This window comes from Lepidochelys olivacea, assembly GCF_965140295.1.
Source record: "Lepidochelys olivacea isolate rLepOli2 genome assembly, chromosome: 17".
Taxonomy (NCBI): Eukaryota; Metazoa; Chordata; order Testudines; family Cheloniidae; genus Lepidochelys; species Lepidochelys olivacea.
In genome coordinates, this window is record NC_140427.1 from 3,171,466 (window position 1) to 3,189,515 (window position 18,050).

The 18,050-nt window shown below is 46.3% G+C and overlaps 1 protein-coding gene across 2 annotated transcripts in view; it reads left to right on the forward strand.

Moving 5' to 3' along the window:
• Window positions 1-18,050, forward strand: part of SPECC1 (sperm antigen with calponin homology and coiled-coil domains 1) — a 153,446-nt gene that overhangs the window by 88,514 nt on the left and 46,882 nt on the right. For both annotated transcript variants that reach the window (XM_084650573.1, XM_084650574.1), the window contains 3 exons: window positions 10,946-11,091; window positions 11,884-11,984; window positions 16,087-16,168. In XM_084650573.1, coding sequence (XP_084506699.1) covers window positions 10,946-11,091; window positions 11,884-11,984; window positions 16,087-16,168 — 329 coding nt within the window. The remainder of the gene's footprint in view (window positions 1-10,945; window positions 11,092-11,883; window positions 11,985-16,086; window positions 16,169-18,050) is intronic.

The following is an 18,050-nucleotide window of genomic DNA, read 5'->3' on the forward strand; positions in this document are numbered from 1 at the left end:
AACAGTTATTTCCACAATTAAAAGAGCCACTTTCTAGAACAAAAGAGATCTAATTAAGTGACTGAAAGGCAGGTGAAACTGAGAATCCTGTTCTCTCCCACTAATTTGCTTCTACCCTTCCTCCTGTAGCCATGTCTCAAGTGCCACAGCATGGCAGTGTTAAATGCACGATCTCCTGGAATTAAGCTTGTAATCTATGTGCATTAAACCTAATGTCAGTGTGTATGTGCTGATGTGCTGCTCCTTTGTGCCTGTGTTTTGCAGCTGTTCTGTCTTACAGAGGTTTGCTCAGATCACTCTGCTCTCACTTAAAATGAGAGAACGGGGAATTTTGGATGGGGCCAGGTTGAGCTGTTTAGTATACTCAGCTGCTCTCCAAGTGTTTTGGGGCCAAAATGAGATTATATCCCAGTCTTTTTGGTGTAAGAAACCTGAGGCCAGGTCCACCCTATAAACTGACATTGGTATAACTGCATCGCTTAGGGGGTGTGAAAAATCTACACCCCTGAGCGACGCAGCTATGCCAACATAGCACTGTCTCCACTGGGGGTTATACCAATGGGAGGGCTTCTCCTGTCGACATGGCTACTGCGTCTCAAGGAGGTGGATTATCTGCGCCGCCAGGAGAAGCTCTCCTGTCTGCATAGTAGCAGCTTCACTGAAGCGCTAAAGTGGTGCAGCTGCAATGTTTTAAGTGTAGACCTGCCCAGAAACAGAAGCCCTGACTGGAACAGAGACATTGCAGTGCCTGGGCAAGTTCCCGTACACAACTTGACTCAACAACGCAAACTGATTAGTAAAGGGAAAGCCAGGGAAATTCTCACATACACACCCTTTAAAATATGTTCCCTGGCTCTGAATGTTTCATTCCTTCAGCCAGGGGATGCATTTTTTGCAGTATCGTTAGCTAATCATGTCCTTGTGCAATATTTATCTTTATGTGATTCCTAAGATTAAGCAGATTCAAGAACTTTCTGTGACTTCCCGTTCATCTCCAGAATTTCACAGCTAAAGCACTGATTAATAGAAAGCAAGAGCGGTGAGACAAACTGACCCATCTCCCTAATGGGTATGCATCCCAGGGGCAAAGACAGCAGTTCATTGTGGTAGCTATCCCACTGTGCAACTGGCCACTGGGTGCTTTGGGAAGGGTTTGCAATGCCTCATTGGGCAGGCACAGAGTCACATGATGCAATTTTCCCAGTCCCATTGTTCCATGGGCATCCTACTGTATTGGCAGCTGCTTTTCAACTGAAATGTCGGGGGAGAGCGTGACAGAAAGTGTGTGTTTTTGGGGACAGAGTGTGTGTCAGCAAGCTGTCTTGTAAGTTCAGACAGCGGCAGGAAGCAACCAGTCCTGGGGGAAGGGGAAACCCCAACATCAGTCCCCGCTTCCCTCTCTGGGCTCTCTGCACAGCTATATATATCTACATAGAGAGCTCTCACACACACACACACACACGCATGAGCATTGAGCATTCCACGTTAATAGTTTGCTTTAGCAGAGCTGTCACTAGAGGCATTGTGAGACCGCTCCAGAGGCCAATTACAGAACAGAAAGCAATCAAATGTCTACACTGGCAATAGAGCACTGGAACCTCTGCGCAAATAGCCTTACGGCTCTTGTCAAGGTGGGTTTTTTTACAGAGCTGCAACTCAGGAGTTTCTGCGCACAAAGTGGCTTGGAAGTGTGTATGCGTCTGCAGTTTGAGCGGACAAAGCTGCTTCACTGCGCAGAAACTTGCCAGTGTAGACCAGCCCTAACTTTTCTTTGTTTGATGCTCTGATCAATGCCCCAAGTCAGTAGTATCCTAAATGAGCAGTGGGTGTATGTGTGGCAGTGCATAGAGGACATTACCTCCTCCTCAGTTTTCTGCACCATTTATCCTGTTCCGCCCCAAAGGAGATCTTTCCTACACCAGCATCTGTGCATTGAAGGAGACTGCATGAGGGGAAATGCCATAGAGTATACCTGGTGGAGGGGCAGTCTCTTGAATGCCATATGGCAACTCAGTCTCTGCTAAGGAGGTAGTTGTAAGTTTGGTCCCAAACACATAATCAGTGCTCTGGCTGCTCCTTTGTTTAGTGGCAATGGGATGGTTTGGGTAAAACACTTACAACTGCACTTTTGAACTGTTGTATTGTTTTATATAACTCCTCCCCCATGTTTGTTTCTGTCTCCGCAGGTGCCCAATCTCTGCCAGTTAGCACAGTCCTGGAGAGATGCAAAGCCAGGCCTGATCTTGCCATGACAGGGACACCTCAGACAATGCCTTCAGCCTGAAAAGGGAAGTTTCAATTGGAAAAAGCACCTCAATCCAAAGAGCCAGATTATTACTTCCCTCAAAAAGCCCAGAGCACTACAAAGTGTGAATGCAATTCAGATACACCTTTCCCCATGAGCAGTAGCCTGACCCAAAGGAGCCTGGCCCTTTGATTTCAACAGGCTGCTCTCTTTTGAAGAATCTTTGAGGTGGAAACAGCTTTGAATCCATTTAAACCAATTGAAAAGAAATCTTAGAAACCAAAACTCTTGGGATTGATCACAGGGATTTGGGGACTGAACCTATCCATTGACTGTAGTGGGGGGTGGCTGCTTTTGCAATCATACATTTAAAAGTTTTGTAAAAAAGAGTTGTGTGTGGGTGTAGAGAGACAGGGTAAGTGAGACCTGGTCTACACTGGGGAGTGGGATTGATCTAAGGTACACAACTTCAGCTATGTGAATAACATAGCTGAAGTCGACGTACTTAGATCTACTTACCGTGGTGTCTTCACTGCGGTAAGTCAATGGCTGATGCTCTCCTGTCGACTCCACCTGCACCCTTCGCCCTGGTGGAGTATCAGAGTCGATGGGAGAGCACTCAACAGTCGATTTATCGTGTCTAGAATAGACACGATAAATTGATCCCCGCTGGATCGATTGCTGCCCATCCATCCGGTGGATAATGTAGACAAGCCCTGAGGTAATAGCTTTTCTAAGGGCATGGCTACACTGGAAACTTCAAAGCACTCCCGCGGCAGCGCTTTGAAGTGCGAGTGTGGTCGCGCACAAGCGCTGGGAGACAGCTCTCCCAGCGCTCCTGGTACTCCACCTCCGCGAGGGGATCAGCGCCGAGGGCTGGGAGAGAGCTCTCCCAGCGCTCCTGGTACTCCACCTCCGCGAGGGGATCAGCGCCGAGGGCTGGGAGAGAGCTCTCCCAGCGCTCCTGGTACTCCACCTCCGCGAGGGGATCAGCGCCGAGGGCTGGGAGAGAGCTCTCCCAGCGCTCCTGGTACTCCACCTCCGCGAGGGGATCAGCGCCGAGGGCTGGGAGAGAGCTCTCCCAGCGCTCCTGGTACTCCACCTCCGCGAGGGGATCAGCGCCGAGGGCTGGGAGCCTGTCCACACTAGCACTTTAAAGCGCTCTGACTTGCTGCGCTTAGGGGGGTGATTTTTCACAGCCCTGAGCCAGCAAGTTAGAGTGCTATAAAACGTTAAAGCGGCAAAGAGTCCTATGGCACCTTATAGACTAACAGACATATTGGAGCATAAGCTTTTGTGGGTGAATACTTCACATGCATCCGCCGAAGTGGGTATTCCCCCACGAAAGCTTATGCTCCAATGCGTCTGTTAGTCTGTAAGATGCCACAGGACTCTTTGCCACTTTTACAGATCCAGACTAACACGGCTACCTGTCTGATACATAAAATGTAAGTGTAGCCAAGCTCTTAGACCAACTTCAGTTGATGGGAGAGACAAGCTTTCGAGCTACTGACAGCTCTTCTTTAGATCTGGGAAAGGTACTTGGGGGTTGTCTACACTTGAAATGCTACTATGGTTCTCCTGTCAGTGTAGTTAATCCACTTCCTGGAAAGGCAGTAGCTAGGTTGTCTACACCAGTGGTTAAGTCACCTTACCTATCTCACTCAGGGGGGTGGATTTTTCAGACCCCTGAGTGACCATAGCTGGATCGACTTAACTTTTTGAGTGTAGACCTGACCTCAGAATGCTGCAGTTAAACAGGAGGTGGAACAGATTGTTTAGGGTAAGTCGTTAACACATGTTTTAAGGGACCATTCAAAGCGAAGTGACCAGTTAACACTTCTGCTGTCAAAGGACAAAAAAGGAGGATAGGTGGGTTGTACTAAGCCATATATCCAGAGTCTTTGGGCATGGCTACACTTGCAGATGTAGAGAGCTTTGAGTTAAACCAGCCTTCGGAGCGCAGTAGGGAAAGCGCTGCAGTCTATCTACACTGACAGCTTCAAGCACACTAGTGTGGCCACACTTGCGACGGCATTGGGCGCGATGCATTATGGGCCGCTATCTCAGCATGCAAGTGACTGCAACGTGCTTTTCAAATGGGGGGTGGAGTGTGACAGGGAGTGTGTTATGTGTATGTGGGGGGGGAGAGTGGGGTTTTGGGGGGCTGAGAGCATGTCAGCATGCTGTCTTGTAAGTTCAGACAGCAGCAGACCCCTTCCTCCCCCCCCGACCCCCCGTCTCTCTCTCTCACACAGCATTCCACACTCATGGTTGCTTTGTTTCGGAGCAGATAAGCATGCTGGCTGTCAGAAACAGAGCTTTCAAAGGGCATATCCACATTCCTACAGTGATTCAAAAACAATGACAACAGTGGCCACTTGACTTAAGGGGATTATGGGACATTTCCGGAGGCTGATCAGAGTGCAGTAATGCAACACCTCGTCCACACTGGCGCCACAGTGCTCCAGCGGGGGCGCAGCAAACGTTATTCCACTTGCCGAGGTGGAGACCAGCAGCGCTGTAGCCGTGGAGTCAGAGCGCTCTACGTGCCTTGCCAGTGCGGACGGTTAGCGAGCTAGTGCGCCCGGGGCTTCTTTATTGCGCTGTAACTCGCAAGTGTAGCCAAACCCTTTATTCAGTCCGTGTTTTTTAGTGTCTAGCCAAAATATGAATTTAAGCTCCCAGGCTCATCTTTTGAAGGTGATGTGCAGGTTTCCTTTGAAGATGAGAATTTAGAGGTCAGATATGGAGTGATTACTTTGTGAAAAGTGTTTGCCCACGGGTGATACAGTGTTTTTATCATTTTGTGTGTGGGTGTATAAGGGCTTGTCTACACTGGCACTTTACAGTGCGGTATCTTTCTTGCTCAGGACTGTGAAAAAACACACCCCTGAGCGCTGCAAGTTTCAGTGCTGTAACGTGCTAGTGTAGACAGTGCACCAGCGCTGGGAGCTATTCCCTCATGGAGGTGGGTTTTTAGGGCACTGGGAGGAGCTCTCTCCCAGCGCTATGCCACGACTACACAAGCCATGTTAAAGCTTTAACGTTGCCAGTGAAGATATGCCCTAAGATGTAACATGTTATGCACACACATTATGTAAATATATATAATTTTATATGCATATCTATTTTCTAATGATTCCAGGATTTGCATGTGGGTGAGAGAGTCAAGTGTAGATTACATATGAAGATTAGGTTGCTGCTTATTCAGTATAAACTGCCTGGGTGTTTGAGGTTTTGGATGCAGCATTGACAATGGCCTCACCGCTAGGTGGCAGCAACTGACTCGTGTGGCACAGAAGTCTGAAAGAAGCTGGCTGCAGCATATCCTCCTGTAGATTTCTATTCTGCCAGATCAGGTGCAGCCACATCCATGGGATAAAAATTAGCTGCTTGTCCTGGACTGCAAGCAGAGGGATCCGAAGGAAAACAACAGATGTTCCCCTAAAGGAAAGTCGTTCCCATCCTCTTAACTCAGGTGAAGTATATGGTCAGGAGAATTTGCTTGTGTCCTTCCTAACAACTGAAGACACTGGGAAAGCTTTCCTGGATACCAAGGAGAAACTAAGACAATCAGAGATCACTCCCTTGTGGGACTGGAAGTTCACATTTTGGCCCTATGGTCTCCACTCCTCCTTTGGTTGAGAAGATCTAGCAGGGCCATGGCTTCTGGGCAGCAGATTCTATGAATGCTAAGAGCTCTCATGACTTTGGCATGACCCATGCCACTGTGCCATGTTCCATGCCACTGTGCCATGTTACATAACTGTACGCACACTTGTGTTGCCTCTCTTTATTATCTGTGCTGGCGATTGTTCAATGTTTTTTTATGTGTTTAAAAAAATACATGGAAGTGCAAAATAAATGTGTAATTGTCCAGAAGTGTCTGCTGCCTGCTCCTGGCCTCTTTTCTGTTCTGCGTATCAGCAGCTGTGTGTGCTTCTTCTTTGTCTCCCTTGCAACTGAGGAAGAGTCACGAGTCACTTTGTAACCACAATGCCAGGAACTGCAGCCACGGAAACCCTGAGATCTCTCAGGCAACAGAATAGTTACCCCCAACAGAGCTGCTCAGTCTTTTTCAAAAAGAAGGAACCGCGGGGTTCAGAAATGTACAAACAACACAGTCCCGCATTATTGCTGGTGCTTTCCCCAAACGTATGTAGCCTGCCTAGTCCCATAATCAACACACTAGCCACAGCAAGGTTGGCACCTTTCTGACTCGCTGTTATTTGTGTAATCCAGACCTGAAGAACAAAGACAGTGATCAGCTGTTGCCAGTGAGCTTTCCTCTAATGCTTCAACTATCTCATCCTCCTGGGGAATCAAGTGAAGTGATGTAAAACTGCTCATGTTCTAACTCCCCCACAGCTGAATAGCTCTGGCTTCCTTCTGGAGCTGCTGCACTCCAGCGGTGATAACTGTGTATAACATTTCATCCCATGTTTTCAAGCAATGCAATAGCAGTAGGTTGCATTTTGTTTAAATTTCCTCCTCTCTGTGCAAGAGCTTAGTTAATATGGCTCAGACTATCCAACCAGTCTTTTGTAAATGAATGTTGTGCTCTGGGGGTTGTTGTTTGGCTCTTAAGCTATGGCTTGGCATTAATCATGCTGGGTCATGTTCTCATGCCATCTTTCTGAATTCGTTTGCTCTTGTGAGTTGCACTTCTACCTCCTTAAACTTAAAGGCTTGAAAAGTCTGTGATTTCTGTTTGCCAACTACGGTTTGGAGTATTATTATTTATATTACTGTTTCGCCTAGCAGTCCCAGACAGGGATCAGGACCCCATTGTGCTAGGCCCTGCACAAACACTGAACAAAAACACAATCCCTGCCCCAAAGATGCTACAGTCGAAGTGTAAGACAAGATGGATACAGGCGGATGGGGGAGTACAAGGAAACAATGAGACAGTATTGGTCAGCATGCTAGGCAATGGTCTCTGCACACCAACAGCCTAATAATTGTAGACATCCCTGGAAACGGGAGTTTTGAGGAGGGATCTGAAGAAGGGCAATGAAGTGTCTTTGTGGGTGTTTATACAGAGCTCTTTCCAAGCAGGAGGGGAGTGTGGGAGAAAGCACAAAGGTGCTTTTTGAAAATGTAACAAGTGAGGGATTGACGCTGACATCATAAACTAATCAGAGGGAGGAAATGACCTCTCCATACTGAATAAGAGATTATAGGAGCCTGTCTCTCTCTTTCTCTCCCCCCCCTTTATTAATTTTGTTTTCAAAACTGAAAAGCAGTGAGCAAGTCAAACCAGGATGGCCTGGGTGACGTGGTAAGAGAAAGTCAGTCCCAAGTACGAAAATATCACCATGGTGAGATTTCCAGCTGGGGAGACCTCACCATCTCAGCATGGTGATATTTAGTCATCCCAGAAACTTATTTCAGGGCATGTTTAGAGGCTAAGATCACAGAAAGTGTTCAAACAAAATCAGGCCAGGTGGCAGCTTAGATATTAGTGTCTCAGCATTTACCCAGTTGAAATGATAGTGTATCTGAGGTGTGATGTCTCAGCAAACTTCCTGGGATATGAGCCTTGGGATAATGTATTTCATATTTAATCTCATTCTGGAAATGTTTATGCAACCAGAAGATCCCCTGAGGTGAGCTAGTGAATGAGAACTTTAGCCCTGCTCTGACTTGCATCCCGATCCATGAGATAAGGCTTAGGCAAGCCACTAGGGCTCTCCTGCTGATGGCCCTCACCCCTTAACATGTGTTCATCACTTCATATGTTTCCTTTTTCCTCTGGGTAGAATCTACAGCAAGCTCCCATAGCTCAGATGGGGCTTTGGCTCACTGAGCCATACCCTTGGCTTGGCTTTACCCTCAAGCTTTATTAACTTGCCCAGAGCTGTGTACACAAACTGCACAAACCTTACGTTCTCTTTCTACCTTGGAGATCATGCAGGCACTGCATAATGGTCTCGTTCATTATTTCCTTACAGAGAAATGTATTGAAATGGTTGGTTGACCCATTCCTACTAGGCATCCTTCAGCGGAAGTCCATGCTTTCCCCCATGTTTCATTAGCTGCAGGACTCCTTTTAGCCTTTGTGTTTTCTTACAAATGAAGTCCAGATGCTGCTGTTGACTTGGTGGTGGTGTTTAATGAAGCCATGAGGAGCCTGGGGGTGGGAGAGCATTTAGGGCTAATCATCAAAACACTGGATCTCTCAGAGCTCAGTGAATCTCATCCAGCTTTTCCTTTCCTCCTCCTTGGATTAGTTGGAAAATGGAATGAAATGGCTTTTCTCAAGCCATCTGCCTCCGCAGGCTCCTCCTGGCTCACAGGAAGCCTGAATGAATTAGCAAAGAAGTAGCCAGTGTCTGCTTACAGACAGCACCTCCTTGAGCATGGCCAGAAATAGAAGCATGAATCATTCTTTTTGGTGTCATTCATTGACACCCCCTAACTCCCTTGCATTTTGTAGAAACAACTCTGATGCCAAAAGGAAAATAAAATAAAAAGATTGACCCCTATTTTTAGCCCAGCAGGAATCGTGCAGCCCTGTAGGCACTTTCTCCAGGGAGTTCTGGCTCCATTCTTGTGCTGAATTCATAGCTCTTTTCTTGTTTGCATAGCTCTCTATTGCCAGGCCGTTTCTTCAATGGGGGAAGCAGTGGTGCCCTGGGACCTGCAGATCAGTCTGCTTAGATTCAACAGCTAGTAAATCATGAAAACAATATAATAGAGACTCTGTTTGTAAATAACTGGCCTCAACCCTCTCAGCCAGCTTTGCTAAAATATAAGTTAGTTGTCTGAGGTCAAAGCTGGTCTGGGGGGTGGGGCTGCCAAGAATGTATAGTCAGCTCCTGGGCAACCCCCAATTAGATGAATAGATTATAAAACCAGAAGAGGCTATTTTTATCATCTAGTTTGGCCTCCTGCATAACACAAACCATAGGACTTCCTTGGATTAATTTCTGTTTCAAGTCCAATAGCTGTGGTTGAACTGAAGCGTATCTTTTAGAAAAACATCCAGTCTTGGTTTAAAATCTACAGTGATAGAGACTCTATCACAGCCATTGATAGGTTGTTCCAATAGGCAGTTACCCCCACTGTTTAAAAAACAAAAAAAGGAAAAATTATGCCTTTCTCGTCTGTCTAGCTTTAACTTCCAACCATTGGATCTTGTTATAACTGTGTCTGCTAGACTGAAGAGCCTTCTATTGTCATATTTCTGTACCCCATGTAGATGAACAAATCAACCTGTAACCTTCTCTTTGATAAGATAAGTAGATTGAGTTCCTTGAGTGTCTCACTATAAGGCACTTTAATCATTCTCTTGGCTATTCTCTGAACCCTCTCCAGTTTATCAACATCCTTTTGAATTGTGGACACTAGAACAGAACACAATTTTCCAGTAGCAGTCACACCTGTGGCGCAAACAGAGGTAAAATAACCTCTTAACTCCTACTTAATATTCCCCTGTTTATATTTCCACGGATCACATTTTTCCTTTTAGCCACAGCATTGCACTGGTAGCTCATGTTCAGCTGATTATTGACCATGATTGCCAAGTCTTTCTCAGAGTCACTGCTTTTCAGGATAGAGTTCCTCCATCCTGTAAGTACCAGCTTACCAAGTGATCCAGATTGCTCTATATCTCTGACCTGTCCTCTTCATTATTGACCATTCTCTCTGTCTTTGTGTCATCTGCAAGCTTTGTCAGTAATGATTTTGTTTTCTGTGAGGTCATTCGTAAAAGTGTCAAATAGTATAGGGCCACGGGATCCGCACGGGACCTCTCTAGAAACATACCTACTTGAGGATGATTCCCAATTTACAATTACATTTTTGAGACATATCAGCCAGGTTTTAATACATTTAATGGTGATTTTGTTTTATTCTGGTTTCTTAATTAAAATATTGTCTGGTACAAAGTCACATGCCTTACAGAAGTATGTGTAGTATTACATCAACACTTTTACCTTTATGAACCAAACTTATAATCTCATCAAAAAAGACATCTATTTCCCATAATGCATGTTGATTGCCATTAATTATATAACACTCCTTTAATTCTTTATTAATCGAGTTCCATATCCGCCACTCCATTATGTTGCTAGTTTGAAAGAGGACTAGTTAATTGGCAACATTTCGGGGAATGGTATCTTTGGATGTACGTTGGGATCGTGGGGGTGAACAAGACAGAAGAGGACATATTTGTTGAAGGTTTTTCAGAAGGGCGCAGGGGGAGTTCAGTCCTGGGTCTTTAAGGCCTATGAAGCCCACCAGACATGGAGGTTGCTAGGCAGTTGCTAGGCCACAACAGCCTGATATCCTTTCCATATGGGAAGGACCCAAAATTAGCATCTATAGGTGAGGATATGAGGACTCGAGAAAGGTAGTCATGAGTATAGAGCTTTCAACACAGGACTGAATGTCCGGAAATTCCAACTTCGTCACTGACTTACTGTGACCCAGGGCAAGTCACAACTTCTCTGTACCTTGGATTCCTTACCTGTGAATGGGGATGATATTTCTTGACCTCCTAGGGTGGGTTGTGAGGCTTATTGCTGTGTGCTTTGAAGAAGAAAAGAGCCTAAGCATTATTGTAATGGGAGAGTACATGATGGGGGCCTTACAGGAGACGGGACTTGTGCCTTCAGAAGTTGCTTTCTGTAGAGTGAATATTTTCTTGTGCTTCCTGTTGCCTCTGACTTTGTTCTGGTTTCTACTGTTCAGGCTGACAACTGAGGAGGTGAATTCTGTAGAAGCAGATACCACCAACCGCTGGCAAGGAGTCTATGTCAGCAGGGCATCACCCACTCCCTCAGAGTCTGCAGCTACTGTCAAGTCACTCATCAAGTCATTTGACTTGGGATGCTCAGGTACTCCTGTCCTGCACTCTGGGATAGGAGTAGTTTTCTTTTTTTCATTAAAATTTCAAATAGTTAAACTTCAGCTGGCAAGCAGCTAATTCTTGTGACATCCGCTGCCTCATCTTGCATCCCAGTGGATATTGGTTTTTGCAGTGCTACAGAACATAAGAACTGCCAGACTGGGTCAGACTAATGGTCCATCTAGCCCAGTATCCTGTCTTCCAACAGTGCCAGCTGCTTCAGAGGGAATGAACAGAACAGGATAATTTTGAGTGATTCATCCCCTGTTGTCCAGTCCCAGTTTCTGGCAGTTGGAGTTTTAAGGACGCCCGGCACATGCGGTAGCGCCCTTGACCATTTTGTCTTATAGCCATTGACGGACCATCCTCCATGAACTTATCTAATTCTTTTTTTAACGCAGTTACACTTTTGGCCTTCACAACATCCCCTGGTTGACTGTGCATTGTGTGAAGTAGTACTTTCTTACGTTTGTTTTAAACCAGCTGCCTATTAATTTAATTGGGTGACTTGATTCTTGTGTTATGTGAATGGAGAAATAACAATTCCCTATTCACTCTCCCCACACCAATCATGATTTTTGTAGACGTCTATCATACTCCCTTCCCCGAGTTATCTCTTTTCTAAGGTTTTCTCCAACTGATGCTAAAGTACATAGAAATGGATTGAATGCCATCAGGTCCTTGTTCAGACATGAGTGGTGGGAGAGGATCGGGAAAAGAACATCATGACCTCTTCTTTCAGACTGGTCTAAAATATAAATGTTTCCTTCCCTCCTTGCAGGGAGCACTGGGCAGAGTATCACAGTTCACAAGGTCCCAAGGAGCCCTCTGAGTGGAATTCCGGTGAGGACAGCCCCAGCAGCCGCCGTCTCCCCCATGCAGGTACCGGAATTGGGCTGGGTGGTTGCATGGCTTGCTACACCATGACGTGGCTTCAGCACATCACCATGCATGTGGCTGTAGCCAGGGAAAGGGGAAATACATGTGCTTATTTTCTGTGGAAGATCAAATGCTGGAGTTCTAATAGGGTACAGAGATCAAAGTGAGCTCCCGTTTTATCTCCTGGCTGAACGTCCCAGTGGGTGGGTGTGAACTCTTTGGAATCCACTTCAGAACTTTAATCAGCATTGACCAGGAAAGTAGGTTTTGATCATTTAAAGTGAGTTAAGATGAACCTCAAACTCAGGAAGGTATTTAGCATGTGTGTTAGGGAAGGGTAGTGTGAGAAGAGAGATGGTAAATGTTCCTGAGGAAGTATGCCCCAAGATATCAAATCAGCCTGTGGCTATTGAGGGCTGATGATGGTTGCTATGTTTTGATTTTCTCCCAGAATGCAACTCTTCTGGAATGTGATGCGTCTGATGTCACTGCATCAGCCAGTTAACATTCTGTTGGTAACTTTCAGTGCTGTGATGTAACATTACCAGAAATACTGCCTCTGGGAATGGTGGGAAAGCAGACACAGTGGCATTTCACTGATTTTGGTGGTAGCATGCCTACCATATTATCACTAGCCTCTATCACTATATGCTATCTGTGCACTTGCATCATTTGCCTTTTTGGACCTCTTTGGCCAGTCATTGTTCTAGGCACAGAAATATTCCTGAAAGCTCTCCTGGGAGCATGTAAAGCATTTAGAGACCTCTAGTGGGTGCTTGTAGAGATGACTTTAAGAACTGGCTCTTTACTGAGGTGTGACTGCAGAACAAGTATAAAATAATTATCCACCTCAAGCCTATTAGCCCCACCTTTACCAACCAGTTGAAGTCCATCAGCTTTGCTCAGCCCAAGAAGAGATGGAATGTGCCCCTGAGAATTGGATAAGGCCTGGTATTGTGTACCTACTTGTAATGATGCTGCCTCTGGCAGGACACTTCTGAGAGTATCAATTCAGGACAAATTGCTTAGAGCAGGGCAGTTACAGCCCAAGGCTGGGGTTTCTCCACTTCTAAGGCAAACCAAACCAGCCAGACAGAGAGGACTTTGGTTTTACCCCACTGGCTAACCATAAGTCATACAAGCAATTCCCTTAGACACTCCAGTTTTCCAGTATCACCACCAGTGCCATTCATTATGGGGACGAATGATTATGAAAACCAATACCCCAGTAAAAGAAAAAAAGGTTCTCCCGATCCCAAAGGACCAAGCCCCAGACCCAGGTCATTATATAAATCAGAACTTACCCACTGTTGCCAATCCTTTAGAATCTAAAATATAAAGGTTTACTCATAAAAGGAAAGAAAATATATATGAGAGCAAAAATTAGTTAAATGGAATCAATTATATACAGTAATGGCAAAGTTCTTGGTTCAGGCTTGTAGCAGTGATGGAATAAACGGCAGACTATGCAAGGTTAAATTAGGCACCAGGCTTGAATACTGGCAGGTCTCCTGCAAACACAGCCACAAAGAAATCAAGGCCTATGTCTCACATACTGGAGTGCTTTGACTAACTGACATAGATCCTCTTCCCTCCTTTCTGCCTGCAGCCATTTCTCAGGAAATTGGAGTTTATTTTATGTCATCCGGCCCTGCTGGTGATTATGTAAAAAAACAGAAAGAAACTGAGATGGTCTTCTAGGTTGACCCAGCAGGGATATGTTTACTGGGAATCATGACCCAGTAAAAAAAAAAAAGGGGGCTAAATTTATACAAGTAATCCCTCTCCCCTTCCCTCTCTCTGTCTATCTATTGGTCTCTGTCTCTCTCTTTCTGTTGGTCTTAGCTTGAGATTCATGTGTCTAGAAACTCAGGAATGTAAGCTCTGCAACATCAAATAGGTCCGTCTCTTTCAATATCCAACCTCTAGCAGGAGACCTATGCCTAATGCTTCGGAGAAAGGTGAAATCCACTCCCCATTATGTGTCTGGCCAATTATATAATGTTGTGCATGTGGAAGAAAAATGGGAATTCCTTCCTGACCCCGTACTGATTTTCTTGCACCAGGAAGCATGAGGTTTGATAACCTTTGCATAACAACAGATGTTATTCAGCCTGTATTTTGTATTTGTGTGGGCTAAGAAGAGAGAGCAGCAAGGATGTGAGAATCTAAACTCATCATGAAGAAGCTCTGAGAACTCCCAATGATTCCACTGAGGGAGCTGATTTATTTACACATACTGGACAGATGTGTACCAGATAGATACTATAGTTGGGTCATATGGTGAGTTAGAGTCCTCCTTTTCTTGAGCTGTCTTTTAGATGTCTTTTGTTTCTCAGTTTCACTGGACTCTGAACTGCAACAACCCTTCAATTCCCTGAATCTCGATACATATCTTGGCTACTTCCATTAGAAGAGTGAAGTTTTCAGAGGGTGGCAGTGTCTTTGATCTGTGAGAAAAGGTCCGAACTAAACTGTCCATGCCAGAGCTGAGAGGTGCTGAGCACCTGTAGCGTCTGTTAAAAGACTGAGTAAGGACTTCAGGATTTGACCATTCCTTCAGATTCTAAAGTCTATTAAAGTTTTTGTCTTACTATGAATAAGGACAGCAACAAAGTGAGAGAAGGGCAGCTAAGATGCAGGATGGTAAATGCCTAAGTGCCCCTAGAAACCAACCCTGAAAGCAGGCAGTTCTAAAGGCCCATTGCTGAAAGATGCTGAGCACCCTCAATTCCCAGTGACTAAACTGGAATTTGAATGTTCTTGGCACTTTCTGGAATTGGGGTCTAAATCCCTGGCCCACTTCCTAGCAAAGAGGGCAGGAGAAGGCTTGTCTGGATGGCTGTCAGCATTGGAGCTGTTGGAGCTGTGATCGGAAGCCTGGCTGAAGCCTGAAAAAGTACTTAGTGAGCATGAGAATGTGTTTCCTTTGCAGAGTCAAGAAAGGAAATTAAGAGTGGAATTAAACAGGTGTTCTGGCAGCTTCTATCAATGCCAAGCTAAGTGGGCAGTTCTGAAAGCTGGCAGCAGGCCTGCAAGTGAAAAAGGAGCCCTTTTGTGTCTGGTTCATCAAGTTGGAGGTGAAGGAGGAGGGGCTGGGAGCAGCAGATGCTGTCACTTTGGGTCTGCAGCACCAAATTATCTCTGACACTTGATTACCAAAAGAAAAATCTTTGAAAAGAAGGGTCTGTCGACACAGCATTTTGGAGCCTGTGAGAGCAAGCCTCCCAGCCAGGGTCAACCGATTCAGGCTAGCAGGACTTGCGGTAGTGCTCTAAAAATAGCTGCAGAGACAGTGGTGTGAAGGCAGTGGTCCCTCTGAAGCCTAGGGAGAGGGAGGGGTGCTTCAGAGCCCGAGCTGCAACTTCAAACCACTATCTCTGCAGCTATTTTTAGAGCGCTACTGCGAGCCCTGCTAGCCTGAATCTGTCGACCCTGACTCGCTTGGGTGTGGGCTCCAAAGTGCTTTGTAGCCACACCCACAGAGGCTGCAAATGTTTGGAAGCCAAATATATCACTAACTGAAAAGTAATTTCCCTGGATCCTCTACTTTACTTTAATTTTGAATGGCCAGATGATTGAAGGACCACCCACCAAGCTCAGGTAGAAGTAGGTATCCTCCAGACACCTCATCATCCAGGAGACAGAACTTTCTCCCAGGGCAGTCTGAGATTGTGGAATGAGCTCCCACAGGAACCAAGGTCCATCCCAGACCTTACCACTTTGTACTCCAAGTGCAAGGCACATTTCTTTGACCTTGCCTTCTCTACTATAAACACATGGCAACAGGTATATTTATATTAAATAAAAAATAAGACACCCTGCCAAAACAAGACACTCCACGGCACATTTCTCCTCCTGGGGAGAGGATGAGAGAACAAAGAACTCATGACAGATGTTAGTCACAGTGCTTAATCCACTGCTGGAAGGTGCTCAGGTACTACAGTGAGGAGCATGGTATAAAATGCTGAATAGAGCAGAATACCTCTCATTCTCCTACTCTGTTTCAACAGTGAGTGAGTGAGGCCTCTTCCTCTCCTTGATTGGCCATTTATCTAACGGTAACATTTCCTGATGAATTTGTCTATGCTTGCTTGTTTCACAGAGGCATACTGCTTACAGTAATGCAAACCTGCTCAGCAAAGGAGTCGACAAACTCACAGACCTTCCAGACCTTCCCCTTGCAGGTAAATCACAGTAAATGCACAAAGAATATAAGAGGCTCCTTTTTGCCTCCCCTCCATCAGCACAGCTCTTCTCTGTCCTTCCCCACGCCACTGGGCTATCTTCCACTTGGTATGTGCAACAAAATGAAATAGACAAGATCTTCAAAATGTCTGAACATTTGAAAGATCTTATCAAGTTCACTTAGCTGTTTCACTCCCATGTGGATTATAGCCTATGGGGGAAAATGGTATGTCATGCCAACACAAACCTGCCCTCTTCACCCCAAAACATCTCTGGCACCTTCATAATCCAGCCAGTGAAACTGGAGATAATTGCATTTTGTGAAGCATGTACGGATTTGGGAGAAATCCAGAGCATGCCCTTTGGAGGTTGGTTGGTTTGTTTGTTTAAAAATAGGTTTCAGATCCAGATGCAGCTATTTAAAGAGCAATCACATCTGGGCTCTAAACAGAATCAATTTCCACAGTTCTCAGGAGATGCAATTGTTATTTCGTGCTCTTGTTTTTGTTCTCCTGTCACTTAATATTCTTTTCCACCAGTATTTACTTTTGATTCCTTCACTAGAGCCCCTTGTCTTGATTGTCTACTCCTGACTGGAGGTGTTGCGGCAGGATCTGTAGCAATAGCCATAGATTAATAGATTTTTAAGGATAGAAGGGACCATTATGACCATCTAGTCCAACATCGCTGTGATACTGAAATGTTCTTTGAGGAGTGGAAACCTGATTTCTGCCCTTTCACTGGTAAGCTGATTTTCTGCAATAGTACTCAGTTAGCTCTAGGAGTGTGTCTACACAGCAACTAGATACCTGCAGCTGGCCCGTGCCAGCCGACTTGGGCTTATGGGGCTCGGGCTGCAGGGCTGTTTCATTGCTGTGTGGACTTGGAGTCTGAGCTCTGGAGCCCTGCCACGTCACAGGGTCCAACAGCTCTGGCTCCAGCCTGAGCCCAGAAGTCTGCACAGCCATGTTCCATCTAATTTTTCCCATCCAGGTGCAGAATTAATTTTGTTATGTGCACCAATATGGAAGTGATGTGTCATACATCACCTCCATATATCACCTCCATATTGGTGCACACAACAAAATTCATGTGGCGGGGCGGGGGTGGGGCCAAGGGCTTCAGAGTGTGGGAGGGAGCTCAGGGCTGGGGCAGAGGGCTGGGGTGGGTGGGTGGGGTGAGGGTGCAGGCTCTGGGGTGGGGCCGGGGATGAGGGGTTTCAGGTGCAGGCTGCAGCGGGGAGAGGGAACTCTCCCCAGCTCCCTCTCCCCGCAGCAGCTCCAGGGCTGGGCCTGCGGGATAGATGCCTCTACCCCAGCCACAGCAGGTCCAGGCTGGGGCTGGGGGAGGGGCGCCTCTCCCCCGACCATGGCAGGTCCAGGGCTGGGTTGGGGTCAGGGGAGGGGCACGTCTCCTCCGGCCGCAGCAGGTCCAGGCTGGGTTGGGGCCAGGGGAGGGGTGCCTCTCTCACGGTCACAGCAGGTCCAGGTCTGGGCCAGGGGCTGCAGCAGGGCGTGCTGGGGCTGGTTTGGGTCCAGGGCTGGGGGAGAGGAATCTTTCCCCGCAGCAACCCTGAGCGCCTGTGTGGCTCTTAATAGGCTACTGTGTGGCTGCACAGTTTAGAGGGAACTTAGCTGCCCAGTGATGAATCAGCTCCACAGCCTGAGACCCACAAGCCTGAGTCGGCTGCCACAGGCCAGCCACAGGTGTCTAGTTGTTGTGTAGACCTACCCACAGAGAGAAACTAGAGCCCTGTCTTCATTTTCAGACTCTTCAAATACCCAGTTAAGATTCCACATTCACAATTCAAAGATGTACAAATACTGTAGCTGAACAACAAGCCTGGTTACAAGGAATATGGCAGCACAAGTTAACTTCAGA